General features: G+C 43.2%; 1 protein-coding gene across 1 annotated transcript in view; it reads right to left on the reverse strand.

Moving 5' to 3' along the window:
- FBN1 (fibrillin 1) overlaps positions 1-15,044 on the reverse strand; it is a 780,541-nt gene that overhangs the window by 402,346 nt on the left and 363,151 nt on the right. Inside the window, exon 9 of the mRNA XM_069222499.1 lies at positions 10,320-10,478. Coding sequence (XP_069078600.1) covers positions 10,320-10,478 — 159 coding nt within the window. The remainder of the gene's footprint in view (positions 1-10,319; positions 10,479-15,044) is intronic.

Here is a 15,044-nt window from a genome sequence, read left to right on the forward strand (position 1 = left end):
CACAATAATATATAGCAACTTCACCCCACAACCACACTCCCTCACTTTCACTAGAACTCTTCCAGGGATGAACAAATACGACACGATAACCATATAGGACATCATGAGCACTTTCAAAACCACAGTAATAATGTAGTCCATACATTTCCAACAGACCCCTGCCTCCATCACCCCATTGACAAAGAATAATTCCCTATTAGCAAGGCCTTCAACCCCGTCCGTACAGCCATTTTTCCGGAGACATGAAGTCCTCAAAGCCATCCTAAGAAGCCCTCTGCTGAACTTACCATCCACCTCAACTAATAATCTACTTTCTAGCATTGGTGTCAGCCGTGGGAAGCAGAACTTGTGTTTAGCAGTATTACTCAGCTATTAAGCTTGAAATTAACATCTCTGAATTGAAATTGAACAGAATGCACAAATTGATTTTTGTTAATAGTCATCAGGTCTTTGATTTTTTTAAATTATTTTTGATTCAAATTTTTGCACCTTTTAAAAGTCTTAAGGGAACATAGAGTTGGATCTGGCTACCTTACCAACACTCACAGTGGCTGAAATGCTGAGAAAGGTAATGGAGGTTCACCCAGAATGCCTAGAAGGCAGATTATGAAAAGACCCTTGAGGCATGAGAGGAATACCGCCAAGCATAGATTCCCTCTGAGGATGATACATTGGTTGCAACACCAGAGAATGAAGGTGCAGGGGACCGCCTGTCTGAAAATGGATATTGTGGCATACCATCCAGGGCTGGGAGGAGAGTGTGCTCAGCCAGTACAAGCTCTTCTGAGCTTGCAATCTGCCAGTTGGAGCTCACTGATAAACAATAAGCAAGGGAGCAGCAGGCCACACTGGCAGCCATAGCACTGGAAGAAAAGAAACTTGCATTGAAATAAAAGAAACTGGCCTTGGTGGGAAAGAAAACCAGCTTAAGACATCTGAAGTCCAATAAAAATAGTGGCAGCAATAGTGAGGTGTCTACAGGGTGGCTCACACACCTCCACTTTCCAATGGTATTGTTCATAGTTTTGTGGAGGTAAGGGATAAACTACTGGCTCCAGAAGATGGGGTAGCTGACTCCTACACTCACATGAAAGATACCCTTATGTAGAAGTTTGGTCTCACACCTGAAGTGTACCGGAAGAAGTTCGAGAACATACAGACAAACACACACAACAGTCCTGGGTTGACTTGTAGACGTCTCAATAAAGGGACTACACGGCTGGGTAAAATACAATAAAGTCACTATTTAAGATGGGTTACATAATCAGACCTCGAAGAAGCACACTTTGAGCAATTGTTATTTAGAGTTACACCAGCATGTAGTATATTCCAATTTGTCTGACCTTATGCAGCTGATGTGTGAGTGCCAGTGGTATGATCCCATGAAAAGGATTAAGACCCCCTCAGGGGGAAAAACAGAGAGCAGCACAAATAAAAAGGAGTTCTCATAAGGGACCTATGTTGGAAAATGGGTTATTGATAAGGGCAGGTAAGTACCTACACTTAGCAATAGGCCACTAACCTCCACTTAAGTCCAGTTAGGTCTCAGTAAATGAAACTCAGCTCAACCCATGGTAGCTTGGCAACGAGCGACAAGGTTAACTTAGGAGACAGAGTGTAAAGCATTCAAATATCACAAAACAGTAATTAAATAAAACACAGAAAACTGTTTTAAAATCCAAAATCAATTTATAAATATTGATTATATTTTTATCTTTAAAATGACACCAAAACGAATAAAATCAGATACGGGGAACCGGAGATATGAATTTTTAAAGAATTAATGGTTTCTAGCGCAGAGAAGCAACTAGCGGTCAAAGGGTTAAAAAAGATCACACTGGAAAGGAACAAAGTCCAGAGTTCAGGCCACCAACGAGGTAACACTGTTACCCTTACTTTCAGAAGTGTTTGAGTCAGGAAAGTGGTCCACAGCACCAGCCAAGGGTCCAGAGGCTCTGGTGTGCCTCTTGGGGTCTAGGACGACAACTCCCACAATGCACCTCTTCAACTTATGGAGTTGCTCCAAATGTCTCCAGACTTCTGGATCTTCTTCCAGAGGTTTTTTGTGTCCTTGAAGTGTCCACAACTTGACCCAAGGTTCCAGAAGCTCTGAGTTGCTCCTTGGGAGTTGGGACTACAATTCCCAGAATGCACCTGGTCAGAATCCTCAAATGGCCACTGGACGCTGGTCAGCTGGGCTCTGCTTGCAGGACTTGATGCAGGGGACTCTGGGTAGCTCCTTTGTACCTGTGGCAAACAGGGAGTCCCTTATTGAAGGAGTAGAAGACAGGTAAAGTCCTTTAAGTTGTGAAGCCCAAGTGAGCAGCTGGTGCAGTCCTCCAGAGTGCAGTGTCCAGGTCCCGGTCAGGGGTCCTTCTTCTCCTGTAGTTCTTCCTTGTTGGAATCTGATAGGGATCTGGTAGGGAACTGAGGTGTGGGTGTAGGTCTGCCAGTTTTATCCCTGCTCCTGGGTGAAAAACAGGGATGTCCTGGTTCTCCAATCAGGGGCAGGGTCCTTCCCCCTGTGATGACCACTTCCTGGGAAGTGTGGCAAAAATCAATCCCAGGGAGCAACAGTCCTCAAAAATCCATCATGGCTGAAAGTGATTTTTGGAGGTTACATCTGGCTGAGCCCACCCACTGGTGTGGCTAAAAATCCTAAACACACGCTATCCTGCCCTCTCCTAATCTAATCAAGGGGGCACCTAATTGTCTGGCTTTACAGGATGTGAGGGTGTTGCTGGGTTGCTCCAAATGTCCTTCCCTGCCTTTGAAGACCAGTTTGGCAGCCCTCCCCCTTCCTGCTTCACCATCTGCTGAGGAGAGATCTCCTCCCACAGGCACATCTCTTTGTGTGAAGCCAGGCCACTTCACAACTCATCAAGGCAGCCTGGCCAGGCTGCCAGAGGCTGGCCAATCAGAGCACAGCAGCAAAAACACTGCAGGGGTGAAATTGGTAACTTTTCAGGTAAAGATGAAAACTCTTTACCTGAGCAAGTTATATTAAATCCATCAACTGGAAGTTGTGGGATTTATTATAACAATTAATTTGATACCAAACTTCTTGTATCTGTTACTTAAGGGGACTTTTACAATTAAAATAAAGTCTCCCCATTCTAGCCTATGGAGGCCATGCACCACAATGAGGGGAAAAACGAATTTGGCTGTTTTTACCTCACCGGGGCTTATAAAACTATTTTTATAAGGTCCCTGCTTATAGCTACATGGCACCCAGCCCTCGGGCCACATAGGGCACACCTTAGGGGTGACTTATATGTAAAAATTAGGTAGTTTAAGACTTTGGAACTACTTTTAATTCCAAAGTCGAATATGCATATAACTTTAATTTAAAAGCAGCCAGCAAGGCAGGCCTGCCTCTAAAATGACACTGGGCACCTCAGCAATGCACCTATGGGTGCACTACCTATGCTGGGGTCCCTAAACCTACATGCCCTACCATATACCGGGGACTTATAGGTAGGTTGACTTAGCCAAAAATAATTAGCCTAATTTGCATACTGATTTTACACAGAGCACAGGCCCTGGGACTGGTTAGCAGTACCCAGGGCACTATCAGAGTCAGGAAAAGTGGAAAATGGGGGCAAACAGGTGGCCTCTGCAAGCAGCCCTGTTCTCTCACAACCCAATAGTCTACTTAACAGGGGGAGAGCTGTGCCACTTCCAGATCAAGTGGGGAGGGTGCAAGATGAAGAAAACCTTTGAACCAGTGAAGGCTGGGGTGTGTCTGGACTGGCACAAGCCAGACTCAGTTTGTTTCAAAAAGCCTGCCACCAATGGGCATTCCCAAGGGATTGCAAGTGTAGGAATTGGGGGTGGAACTTTGCCATGGTTAACCAAGGGTTGGGCTGAAGCTACCTTAGTCTCTGTGGGTGGGATGGAGGTTGAAGCCCTGGCCGGCTTACCTCCCTGTATGGGGAAGTACAGGCAATTGAGAATCATCAATATGAACACAAAGAGGCTCTAAGGGATACAGGAGCCAGAATGACCACAGTAGGGGACTGGCAGGTTATCCCAGATACTCTCCATAGGGGAGTCTCTGCTGACAATGAGGTGAAATTTCATCCCCAGTCACCTTTGAGTGTGTATGGAGGAGGGAGGTGTTAGTGGCCTGGAACCAATAGCTGTGAGCCCTGGCATTCCCATGGACTGTCTGTTGGTCGATTTTGAAACCTATGTTTGAATTGAGGTAAAGAAGACTCATTGAGAAATGTTGGGTCTGTCTGAGTGGGTGTGTGTGGCCACAAGAGCCTAGACAGCCCGTCAGGGAAGTCAAGAGAGCCTGCAGTTTGGAACAACAGCTCAGGTCCCCACAACCAAGAAGAAGGGCAAGGGAAACCAGCATCAAACCTTCCCATGTCCCAGAAGGAATCTGGTCCCCAGGGATACGATCTGGAGTGTAAAGGGGACAAAGAGCCTATCCTGAGAAGCTCATTAAGTTGCATGGGGCAGGGAGACCGTACAGGGAGGAATTCTGCGAAGCACAGAGAGGGTGCATAACCCTTGAAGGCCTTTGGCCCCAGGGTGAAGCCCAAGAACAAGAGGATACTAGTGGAACCCGCAGGATCAACTGGGAAGAGGATGTCATATACAACAAGGCTAGGGACCCAAAACCTGGTCAACCAGGACATTGGCGGTCCCCCAGTAGTACAGGAAAATCCTCTTAAACTAAAATTGGCTAAGATTTTGGGGAAAACCACAATCTGGGACAGGTTGGTCAACCGCTTTTACTGGCGCCAGATATTTGAGAGGGTGAAGGAGCTCTACTGATCGTGCACCACATGTCAAGCCAGTGCCAAGACAGGAGGGCAGCCCAAGACTCTCATGATCCCACGATCTGTGGTGGGGATGCCTTTTGGTAGGGTCGGGATTGACATGTCAGGCCCCTAGACCCTAAAACAGTTTCAAGGAACATGTTCATCTTGGTGGTGACTGACTCTGCCACTAGGCAACCTGAATCCGTTCCTCTGCGGATGGTGACTGCACCTATGGTGGGCAGGGCCCTATCTTGTATCTTCATCAGAGTAGGGTTCCCCAAAGCTGTAATCTCATATAGGGGGATAACTTCATTTCTTGTGGAGAGACTCAACAAGACCCTTAAAAGTATTTTTATGGGGTTGTCTGAGAAACTCTATGGGCAGTGGGATGTCCTACTCCCATTACTTTTATTTGCCTATAAGGAGGTACTGCAAAGAAGAGTGATCTTTTGTACAGGGACCCTGTCAGGGATCCCTTAAGTCTTTTCCGAGAAGGGTAGGTAAAACCTCTCAAGGTTGATCAAGCACTGGTATAACCAAAAAGCATTGTTGGTGGAGTATCAGTCAGGTCAGAATGTGTAGGTTGTGGAGCCTGTGGCTCCTAAAGCCCTCCAGGCCAAATGGGCTGGGCCCTACACAGTACTAGAGAAGATAGGTAAGGTCACCTACCTGGTGGAACTTGGTAACCCCAGATACCCCCATAAAATGAGCCATGTCAACCACCTGAAGCCCCACTTTGACGGGGCAGATATGAACGTGCTCATGGTCACTGATGGAGGAGAACAAGAGAATAGTGAACCTCTCACAGATCTCTTGTCTCACCTCACCAAGGATATTTCAGTGGAGGGAGTAGTTCTTACCCCTTACCTGAAAGTGAAACAGGAGAGAGATGGTGACCAATTGTTGGGGCAGTTTGCTGCACTGTTCTCACTGACATCTGGCACTGACCAAGCGATGTGTTCATGACATTGACACTGATGACAGCTTGCCTGTCAAAAACGAAATCTACAGGTTTTCAGACAAACTAAGGCTCAGAATCAAGGATGATGTTTCAAAAATGTTGCCCTATGAGTATTTAGTCCTCTAAGAATCCCTGGATGAGCCTAATAGTGTTGTTGCCAAGGTCAACAAAGGGGAAACTCTAGGAATCAGGTGCTAAATGGACTACAGAGCACTGAATGCCATCACAAGACTGACACACATGTCATTTCCCAAAGCTGATGACCTCTATGACCAGTTAGGGACTGCCAATTATCTCAGCACAATTGATTTGACTTCAGAGTACAGGCAGATCATCCTGAGTGAGACAGCAGAGACCCTCCTGAGGGTCATTTCCAATTTAAAGTAATGTCCTTTGAGTTGAGGAATACCTCTACCTCCTTCCTCAGGCTGGTGAACAGGGTATATTGGTCTGGGGCTGTTTATGCAACCTATTTAGATGATATTGCTGTCTTTAACTCTACCTGACAAGAATACCTGATCCCTCTCAATGAAGTGTGCCTGCCCCTGCAAAAGGCAGGGCTATCGAGGCCAGCAAGTTCCAGATAGAGCAGGAGTCCACAGAGTATCTAGGCCACCAAGTTGTTCAACAACATGTACAGCCTCTCCGGCCCAAGATCCAGACAGACAGGGCTTGGAAACACCCAAACCCTAGACTCAAATCAGAGCTTTCCTGGGTCTGAGAGTTTATTACAGAAGATTTCTCAAGGGCTATGGCACCATTGTAGCCCCTCCACAACCGACATAGCTGACTTCAACAAAGCAGTCACAGAAGGCCATATGGACTGAGGAGTGTCAGAGGGCTAATGACACCCTGAAGTAGGGGCTACAGCACCTCTACTCAAGGCACCTGATTTCAGGTAATAGCTTATGTTCTAAACAGATGGGATGGGACAGTGCTACCTCAGCTAAATGATAAGGAGCACTTACACTTTAGCACTGGATAGCAGTGGTATAGTGCCCAGAGTAACAGAAACAGCAAAAACAGAGCCCAGTGCACATCAACAACCTGGGGAACAGAGGCAAAAAGTTACCACATGAAGGATGAAAAGTCTAACAAACACCCTCTTCAGACCACTACTGGGCCTATGGAAGACAGAAGAAGGGCGGCACCCGCTGTTGAGACTTGTAAGGAGAATCAAAGAGCTATACCTGCTCCCACCTGTACCCAAGACAAAGACACCAACTCCAAGGGTCAGTTGGCTGACTTCCTGTTAAGCCACAGGGATATAAAAGATTGAAAAAGCACACTTTTCTTTAAGAGCATAACTGACCAGTTTCTACTTAACCTGCCCTGGACCCTGCTGGGGCTTCTGCTGGAATGAGTCGTTATTCCAAATTGCTACTCCTGAGGTCCAGGGACCCTTGGCTGGGTCAAAGTGTACTCCTCCTAACAGCCTGGGGAAATTTGGAACTTTGATACTTTCTACAAACGTTTTGCCTGGAGAACGATGGAGGGACTAGGACCAACTTCTCATACGATCTGCTGAGGGTGATGGCCATTGGGCTTGACTTCGCCGTAGGCCACACTATAGTCTCCACTCAATATGGAAATTCATCAACAACAAGGTCTCTTCAACTCCATCCTGCAGCACCCTCAACACTCCTTGGATGAGAACCCAATCAACTCAAAGACCTCTAGGGCACAAATACTTGAACGTATCTTGCCTCAGCTTTTCCCACCTAAACCAACGGTTTTGCAAATTCTCCTTCTCAGTGTTGGAGTCCATCAACCTTGGCGTCAGCACACTCCTCTATTACTATGAAGGTTTTGAAGCCAAGGATGTAATTTTTCCCCAACGAAAACATAGTATTGGTATCTGACGCACACACCATTGCAGTCAGCTTGAAAACTTACCTTTGTCCTGGTCAATCACAACCAATTGACTGAGGATAGCGCTTAATGCATTTTGGAGCTATTTTATTCTAAACATTTTTCAATTCATATTGTTGGTTCCCCATATTGGATTATTGTAGCTTTGGTGTCATTTTGTTTATTAAAATATCCTCTATCTATATAAACTGGAGGGGATGTTTTTTTATTGTATTGTGTGTTTGACTTTTTAACTGTTTTGGTAATTCTAAACACTTTACACATTTTCTCAAGTTAAAGCTGCTTGCTATGAGTCATAGCTACAGGGGTTTGAACTCAGGTTTAAATGACTGAAACCGTTACTGGACCTAAAAAGAATAGTGAAATTGTTACTCGTGGTGGACTACCATTCAACAAATTAATAATCCACTTTCTCACACAATTAACATATGCCCTTGCCCGATATTGTTGTCCCACTGCCACTGTAATGTTAAAGTCTCCAGTGGCATTGTTCTAGTGTTCTTCCCTCAACATCCTTATTCCAGTATCCACATCCCAGAGCCATTGCTTCAAGAGTTTTCTCTTTGTCCTTTTCTATCCGTCCATGTACTGGTGTCACTGTACCAGTGCCTGTGTTCCAGAGTCAATCCATACCTATTGATGCCACTATGTCTGTGTCCCTATGTGCATAGGCCAATCGGCCACTGCCTCTGTCTTACTGTCCATGCTCCCAGTGCCTATGCCCCAGTGCCCATCTCCGAGGGTCCATCTCTCAATGTACAAAAATATCAGTGCATGTTTTAGTCAGTAGGTGCCCTCAAACCGTTGTCATAATCACTTTGCATTCTGACTCCATGCCTCATTCTCCATGTCAGTACCCTGAAGTCTCTGTCCCCATTGTCAATGTTACTCTGTGTTTACACCTGACAGCATTCCGGAGTCCCTGTGCCACTGTCTCCATGTCTCTATTTACATGTATCCCTGTACGTTTCTCTATGTTTTGTCCCCAGGGGTATGCTCTGAGTTGTTGGTAAAATGCTGGTTCTTACATCTGTTCAATGAAAGAGATATCAAAAACATATTTTCGAAGCAATTCCCTTATTCTATTTCTCCGTTGGCGTCAGCAACTTTCCTGACTTACCAGTTAATTACTAAAATCTCTAGGAAGGAGCCTGATGTGTAGCACAAAGTATTATGTCTGGTGTCCTTGTTTCAATGTATTTGTACTAGAATCCTTATTCCAGTACCCATGTCCGATAAACCACTCACCTGAAGGTGTACCCACAATCTTAAAAGGACAGTCTCTTTCTGAAAACTACCTCCATTAAAAGGAAAAAATCTATAAAATAATCAATTTCTGGGAGTGTGCCTAAAGTGTGCAATGCCATTTCACTGTCACACGGACTGGTCTTTCTTTACAATTATTTATAAGGAGCTGAAAAATTAATCATTTCATTGAGTATTGCAATGTTGAATCTTGTAAAATGTGATCATCTTATTTACCCTCTTCAAATGTACAGTTCTGTATTTTATTGTGTTATGTAAATATTGCTCCTATGTCTATAGGAGCCATTCCAAACCTTCAATCAGTGTAACTCACTGATATGTTTTGTGAGATTTGTAATCACCTATCCTAGACAGAACCTCTCATTCTCAGACAGGGCCATCAGACCTTCTTCAATTTTCAATAAGAGTACCATTGCTTATGATTACACCAGAAGCTTCTGTATTAGCTCCTGTCCTTAGTAGAAGCAAGACAGACTTCCTAAGGCAGGAAGCTAAACTCTGATCTCTGAAACACTACCTCGAAATCCCGGACCGCTGCCTGCTTTGGCCCGTGATTACATCATGTCACCTCCCATGCGACGCTCTGCATTTTTACTTATATTTTTACTTATAACAATGTGACACCTGTGAATAGATGTTTCAAAACATAGGTGAAGTTGACTATTGCCCAGTGCCTCAATTTACTGATGGGTCCCCTGGAAAACTGTCCTCAACCCCCCCACCTCATATCTATCTATATCTACATCTGAGCTACTCTCCCTCTCTGCCCACCTCAACCCCTGACTCTGTCTTTCCCCACTTAGGGGGTTATTCCAACTTTGGAGGAGGTGGTAATCCGTCCCAAATGTGACGGATTTACCACCAGCCGTATTACGAGTTCCATAGGATATAATGGACTTGTAATACGGCTGGTGGTATATCCGTCACTTTACCGTCACTTTTGGGACGGATTACCACGTCCTCCAAAGTTGGAATAACCCCCTTAGTGTCATTTTGGAGCAAGATGGGGCGGACACGTCTCAGCACTATTTGTGAGACATTTCAGAAAATTTAACATAGAATTGAATACTGGTTTCCCCTAGGTTCGATGTGAGCGTTAGTTAGCTTTTTGCTTGTGGAGGAAAGAGCCTACTGACAAAAAATTTTTAAATCTTCCAATTGCAGCAACCCATAACTACTAAACTGCTATAAACTCAAAGGCTTCAATTAGTAATGGCATAAAATTGACTTCATCCTTGTAGCACACATTTTTGCAGGTCAGAAAAATAAATAGCTACCTACTGAAAGACTGCAGCTCATTCTGCATATCAGCCTAAGAAGCAATTTAAGGGGTGTACTTAAAAAGAATATATGCGTCGAGAGGCCCTGTAGAACTGTTACCAGTAATTGTTTTAAAGTAAGTTATTTATATAGGCTATTCAAGATCACACAGTAAATGGTCTTACCCGTTCCTCTGATAGGGCACATTTCGGGAGCACTGGTAGTTCCTGGTGACCAACATCGCCCACTGTCACAGCAGCATTGCACTTTGGGTAAAAGCTGTTGCCTTTGATCTGTACAGCGACCGCCCACTAAAGCATTGAAACAATACCCTGGGCGTATATCTAAATAAAAGAGGAGATTAAGAATTACGTATCATATTTTAATGAAATTAAAAATATGCTAATTTCTCTAGGATACAGTGGCTAAAACAAAGGCGCACAAGTAACATTTTACTTTGCCTATTTATGTTAATGAAAAAAACGTGAAAAAGTGTTAAGTGCACAGCTGACCACCAGGATGCGATGAGGGGGAGTCACGAAAAGCCATGTTATTAATGTTGCAATTTATATAACACCTCATCTCACTCAAAAGGCAATGCAGCTAAAACATACATTTGTGTTTTTCGTACTCTAAAATGTATTGTAGAATCATGGATTGGTGTAGGTGCATGAGATAAAATGTTGATGATATATTCAAGCATAGAAAGGGTCACCATTGTCTTATAATTAGAGTGTTAATAAAAGTAATTTTAGAACAGTGTCTGTCAGATAGAATGTCAGTATCCCAGTGTGCTGGTCTGCCTGCGTTGACAAACACCACTGGCCTAGGTGGTGGCCAAGACGCATGCACTTTAAGATACAATTTTTACAGAACTATTCCATGTATTTGCTGTCTTTTAAAGTAATATCGATTTAATCAAACCCCACCGGGTCTGTGTAGATATAAATGGTCAAAACCACAGTTGATAATCTAAAATATAACTATCCTCAAGTACTTAGCCAAATTATATCTTCGCGTTTTTCTGGTTTTCAAAATTCACAAAACGTTCTCAGTCCAACGTATGAAAAACTGAAATAAATGATGAAACAGACCGTGTAAAATTGCGTTAGTGCATGATTTAGTGGGTGAGCGGAAGTGTTTTTATATCACTCATGACTGACAACTAGGTGCGGGCAAAGATTCAAACTTTGCCTGCGAGATCTCGTAAAGTGAAGAAATGTCGCACTTTATGAAGGTGAGTGAACATTCGCGACCAACGTCATTCACTTTTGCTTTAAGTGAATTTTAGGCCAGTGAGCCCATTGCCTACTAAAGCGCGCAGGAACAGTCAGTTCAAAATTGTCAACCCTCAACCAGTGGTGTGGTAATAGTAAATTTACTAATTTAGCTGTAAGTAGCATTCATTGTCACGTGAGAAAACACAAATACACAAAGCACCTATTTTATGCGATGCAATAAAAATACAAAAGTTCATAGAAAAAGTTAGTAGTCATATTTAAACAAGCAAAATACGCAAGAAATAATAGTAAAGAGGAAGCAACGGAGAATATATGTTTAACCTAATGTGGGGTCCATGAACAGACATTATGGAAAAGAAAGAAAACTCAACATCTGCAGACTATTCCATCTATTCACTGATGATTACTTCTGAAAGCTTTATTCTTGATCTTTTATAAGCTCTATGTTGTCTGTTCAGTCTTTAGTGTTTTTTTCTGTCTTTGAATTGCATAATATTTAAATATTGTTTTCTACATTTTCAAAATAGTCACCACATTGTGTGGCGTGACGTGACAATACCACTAAAATAGCATCACACAATACACAAAATGGCTGCTCACTGTATTGCAAAGGGAAGTAAACTCTCTTTACCAATGTTTGTTTTTACAATATGAAAATTTCACAGGAAGAGGGCAACCCTTGCAATTCACACACACTTATTTAAGACCTCGTGTAGGTTGATTTCAAAACAAAGTCCAAATGGAGAACTAAATAGGAGGCTATCCCTTAGAATTATGTAGATTAAGATGTTAACGTGCCTGGTACCAACTCTATTGGGGGCCGAAGTGGTTAGGTCACGTCCCCTACCTAAACTGCTTCACTATGCCGCCTGATCAATGGCTAAACATACACTAGAGCTAACTGAGTCAAGGGCACACAACATTCAACAAATTGATTGCTGCTGGTACACCTGGCTATCGCCCAATTATGAATAAACATTTAGGGCCACATGTACAAATGGCAGGTTTTGCAACTCCCAAATTGCGAGTCTAAGCTACTCACAATTTGCAAGTCACAAACCCCAATGCACAACAGTGTCTCAGACACAGTTAGCGATTTCCACATGGGTAGCAAGGGACCTGCCTCATTAAAATCCATGAGACAGGTCGCAATTTGCGAGCCATTTGTGAATGGACAGCACCCATAGGGATAGTGGTCTGCCGGAGTTTTTTAAAAGCGTACTGTTTTCCTTTGAGGAAAACAGGATGTGTTTCAAAAATAAAAATGAAAAGTTTCCTTTTCATTTTTTCAGTGTAAGCAAAGTAGGCGGTCTGTGGGACCACTACCTGCTCTGAAAAAACTTTGGCACCCCCATTCACAAAGAGGAAAGGGTCACCTGGGGATCCCTTACCGTTTGCGAATGGCTTACCACCAATTTGAAATTGGTGGTAATCTGAGAATGTTTTGCAACCTCATTTTGGTTGCAAAACATTTCTATACCTCTCGGATGCTGTATTAGGAAGGGACGCAGAAAACACGGCCCTTCCTAATAATGAATCGCAAAAACCAAATTATAATTCGGTAATAAGTTACTGAATCAAAATTTGAGCTTTGTACATCCCAAAAATCATTTTTCTAGTCACAAACAGGCCAATTATGCAAATCGGCCCATTTGCATTTAGAAAAATGCTTTGTTCATGTGGCTCTTATGCTAAGAATATTTTGTCAAGTCTTTTATCAAAGTGCTGTTACATAACCAATATAAATGTGAGAAGATTAAATGAAAGCACTCCTAATATCTGTGACCCAACCTATATTGCAAAACTAATGCAGGAATATCTGTAGATGCAATTAATGGTATTAATTTCTGAAAGTGAAATCAATGTATGGTCGCACCCTTGAGGCATATTTGCAGCAATTAGTGAAATGATATCTTTTTTCATAGAGTGCTTCATACAATAATTATGGTTTTTTTTCTAAGATGTAAATAACATGTCACTATTACCCAATGTATTAGTATTCAGTTTACTAATCATGGGAGAATTAAAGGCTAGATCAGGAAGGGACAATTGAAAGTGGTAGAGGCTCATATACTGGTTTAGTTTCCCATAGCAATTACGTTTAATTTGACTTTGACAGGAATATTTGGACATATACATTACAGATATCATAAGTAAATAATAAAAAAATTAAAAAATTAAAATTGCATCCTGGTATAAGAGCAGAGGTCAAGCCCTAATCTGCCTGGCAGCTAACATTCATGAGCTTATAAAACAGGGCACCCCAACACAGGAAATTACCTCTGATTCAATCCTTCCTTAAGAAGGCTACCAACTGAACTTGCCATTTCAAATCTCCAACCTCATTTCAGAAGCTTTGCTTGTCATAATACATGCTTAGCACTATGGCCCATATTTATTCTTTTTGACGCAAACCAGCGCCGCCGCTGGTTTGCATCAAAAAATGTACCACCGGCTAACGCCTTTCCTACGCACCATGCAGGTGCCTTATTTAAGCATTGACATTAGCCGGCGCTGTAGGCTGGTCGGAGTAAAAAAAAATGACTCAAACCAGGCAGCGCCGGCTTAGGGGAACATGGGGGTTGTGTGTCAAAAAATGATGCAAGTCAGGTTTGAGTAAAAAATCATGTCTCAAACCGTACTTGCGCCATTTTTTGATGCACAACCCCCATTGAAATGACTCCTATCTTAGCAAAGACAGGAGTCATGCCCCCTTGCCCAATGGCCATACCCAGGGGACTTCTGTCTCCTGGACATGGCCATTGCGCACAGTGGCATATAGGGGGGCCCAAATTAGTCCCCCCATGCCACTTTAAAAAATAGAAAATAATACCTACCTCAACTTACCTGTACTTACCTGGGATGGGTCCCCCCATCCATGGGTGTCCTCCTGGGGTGGGCGTGGTTGGCAGGGGGGGTGTACCTGGGGGCAGGGAAGGGCACCTCTGGACTGCTTCCATGGTCTGAGACCATGGAAGTGAGCCCACAGGTCCCTTAACGCCTGCCCTCACCCAGGTGTTAAAAAATGGCACACATCAGGCTGTGCGCCTTTTTTTAAGGCCCGCCCCCTCCTGTGCATCAAAATGACGCAGGAGTATAAATAAGGCGCACAGGCCTTAAAGTCATTTTTTGGACGGGAACGCCTACCTTGCATGTCATTAACGCAAGGCGGTTTCCCGCATCCAAAAAATGACGCACATGGAGGTTTTTTGACATCCGCAATTTCGGGTATCATAGTTTAAATATGGGGCAAGGTTTGCGCCAAATGTGCGTTACAATTTTTGATGCACAATCGGCACAAACAGAGTATAAATATGGCCCTGAATGTGACAACCAAAATAAATGGGAAAGAAGTGAAAATATTGAGGTATTGAAAACATATATGTTTACATATTTTACAGGACAACAGGCACAATATAAGAATTAACAAAACAAGTGATAACCTGGCCTCTTGCAGTTTAAACTGCCATATGGGGCATTCAAGAGATACCCCATTGTCATGCTATTGGTGAAAAAAATTAGACCACAGACAAATGTTAAGATAAGAGTTAATATTAATGAGGTGCATCCACCTCAATCCACTGGGTATACAATAAAGGTAATTTTATATGTTGTTGCAAGGTACATGAATATCACGAGCAGGGATTTATATAAATTATTTCACTTCAC

The sequence above is a fragment of the Pleurodeles waltl genome, chromosome 3_1 (genome assembly GCF_031143425.1).
Source record: "Pleurodeles waltl isolate 20211129_DDA chromosome 3_1, aPleWal1.hap1.20221129, whole genome shotgun sequence".
NCBI classification, from domain to species: Eukaryota; Metazoa; Chordata; class Amphibia; order Caudata; family Salamandridae; genus Pleurodeles; species Pleurodeles waltl.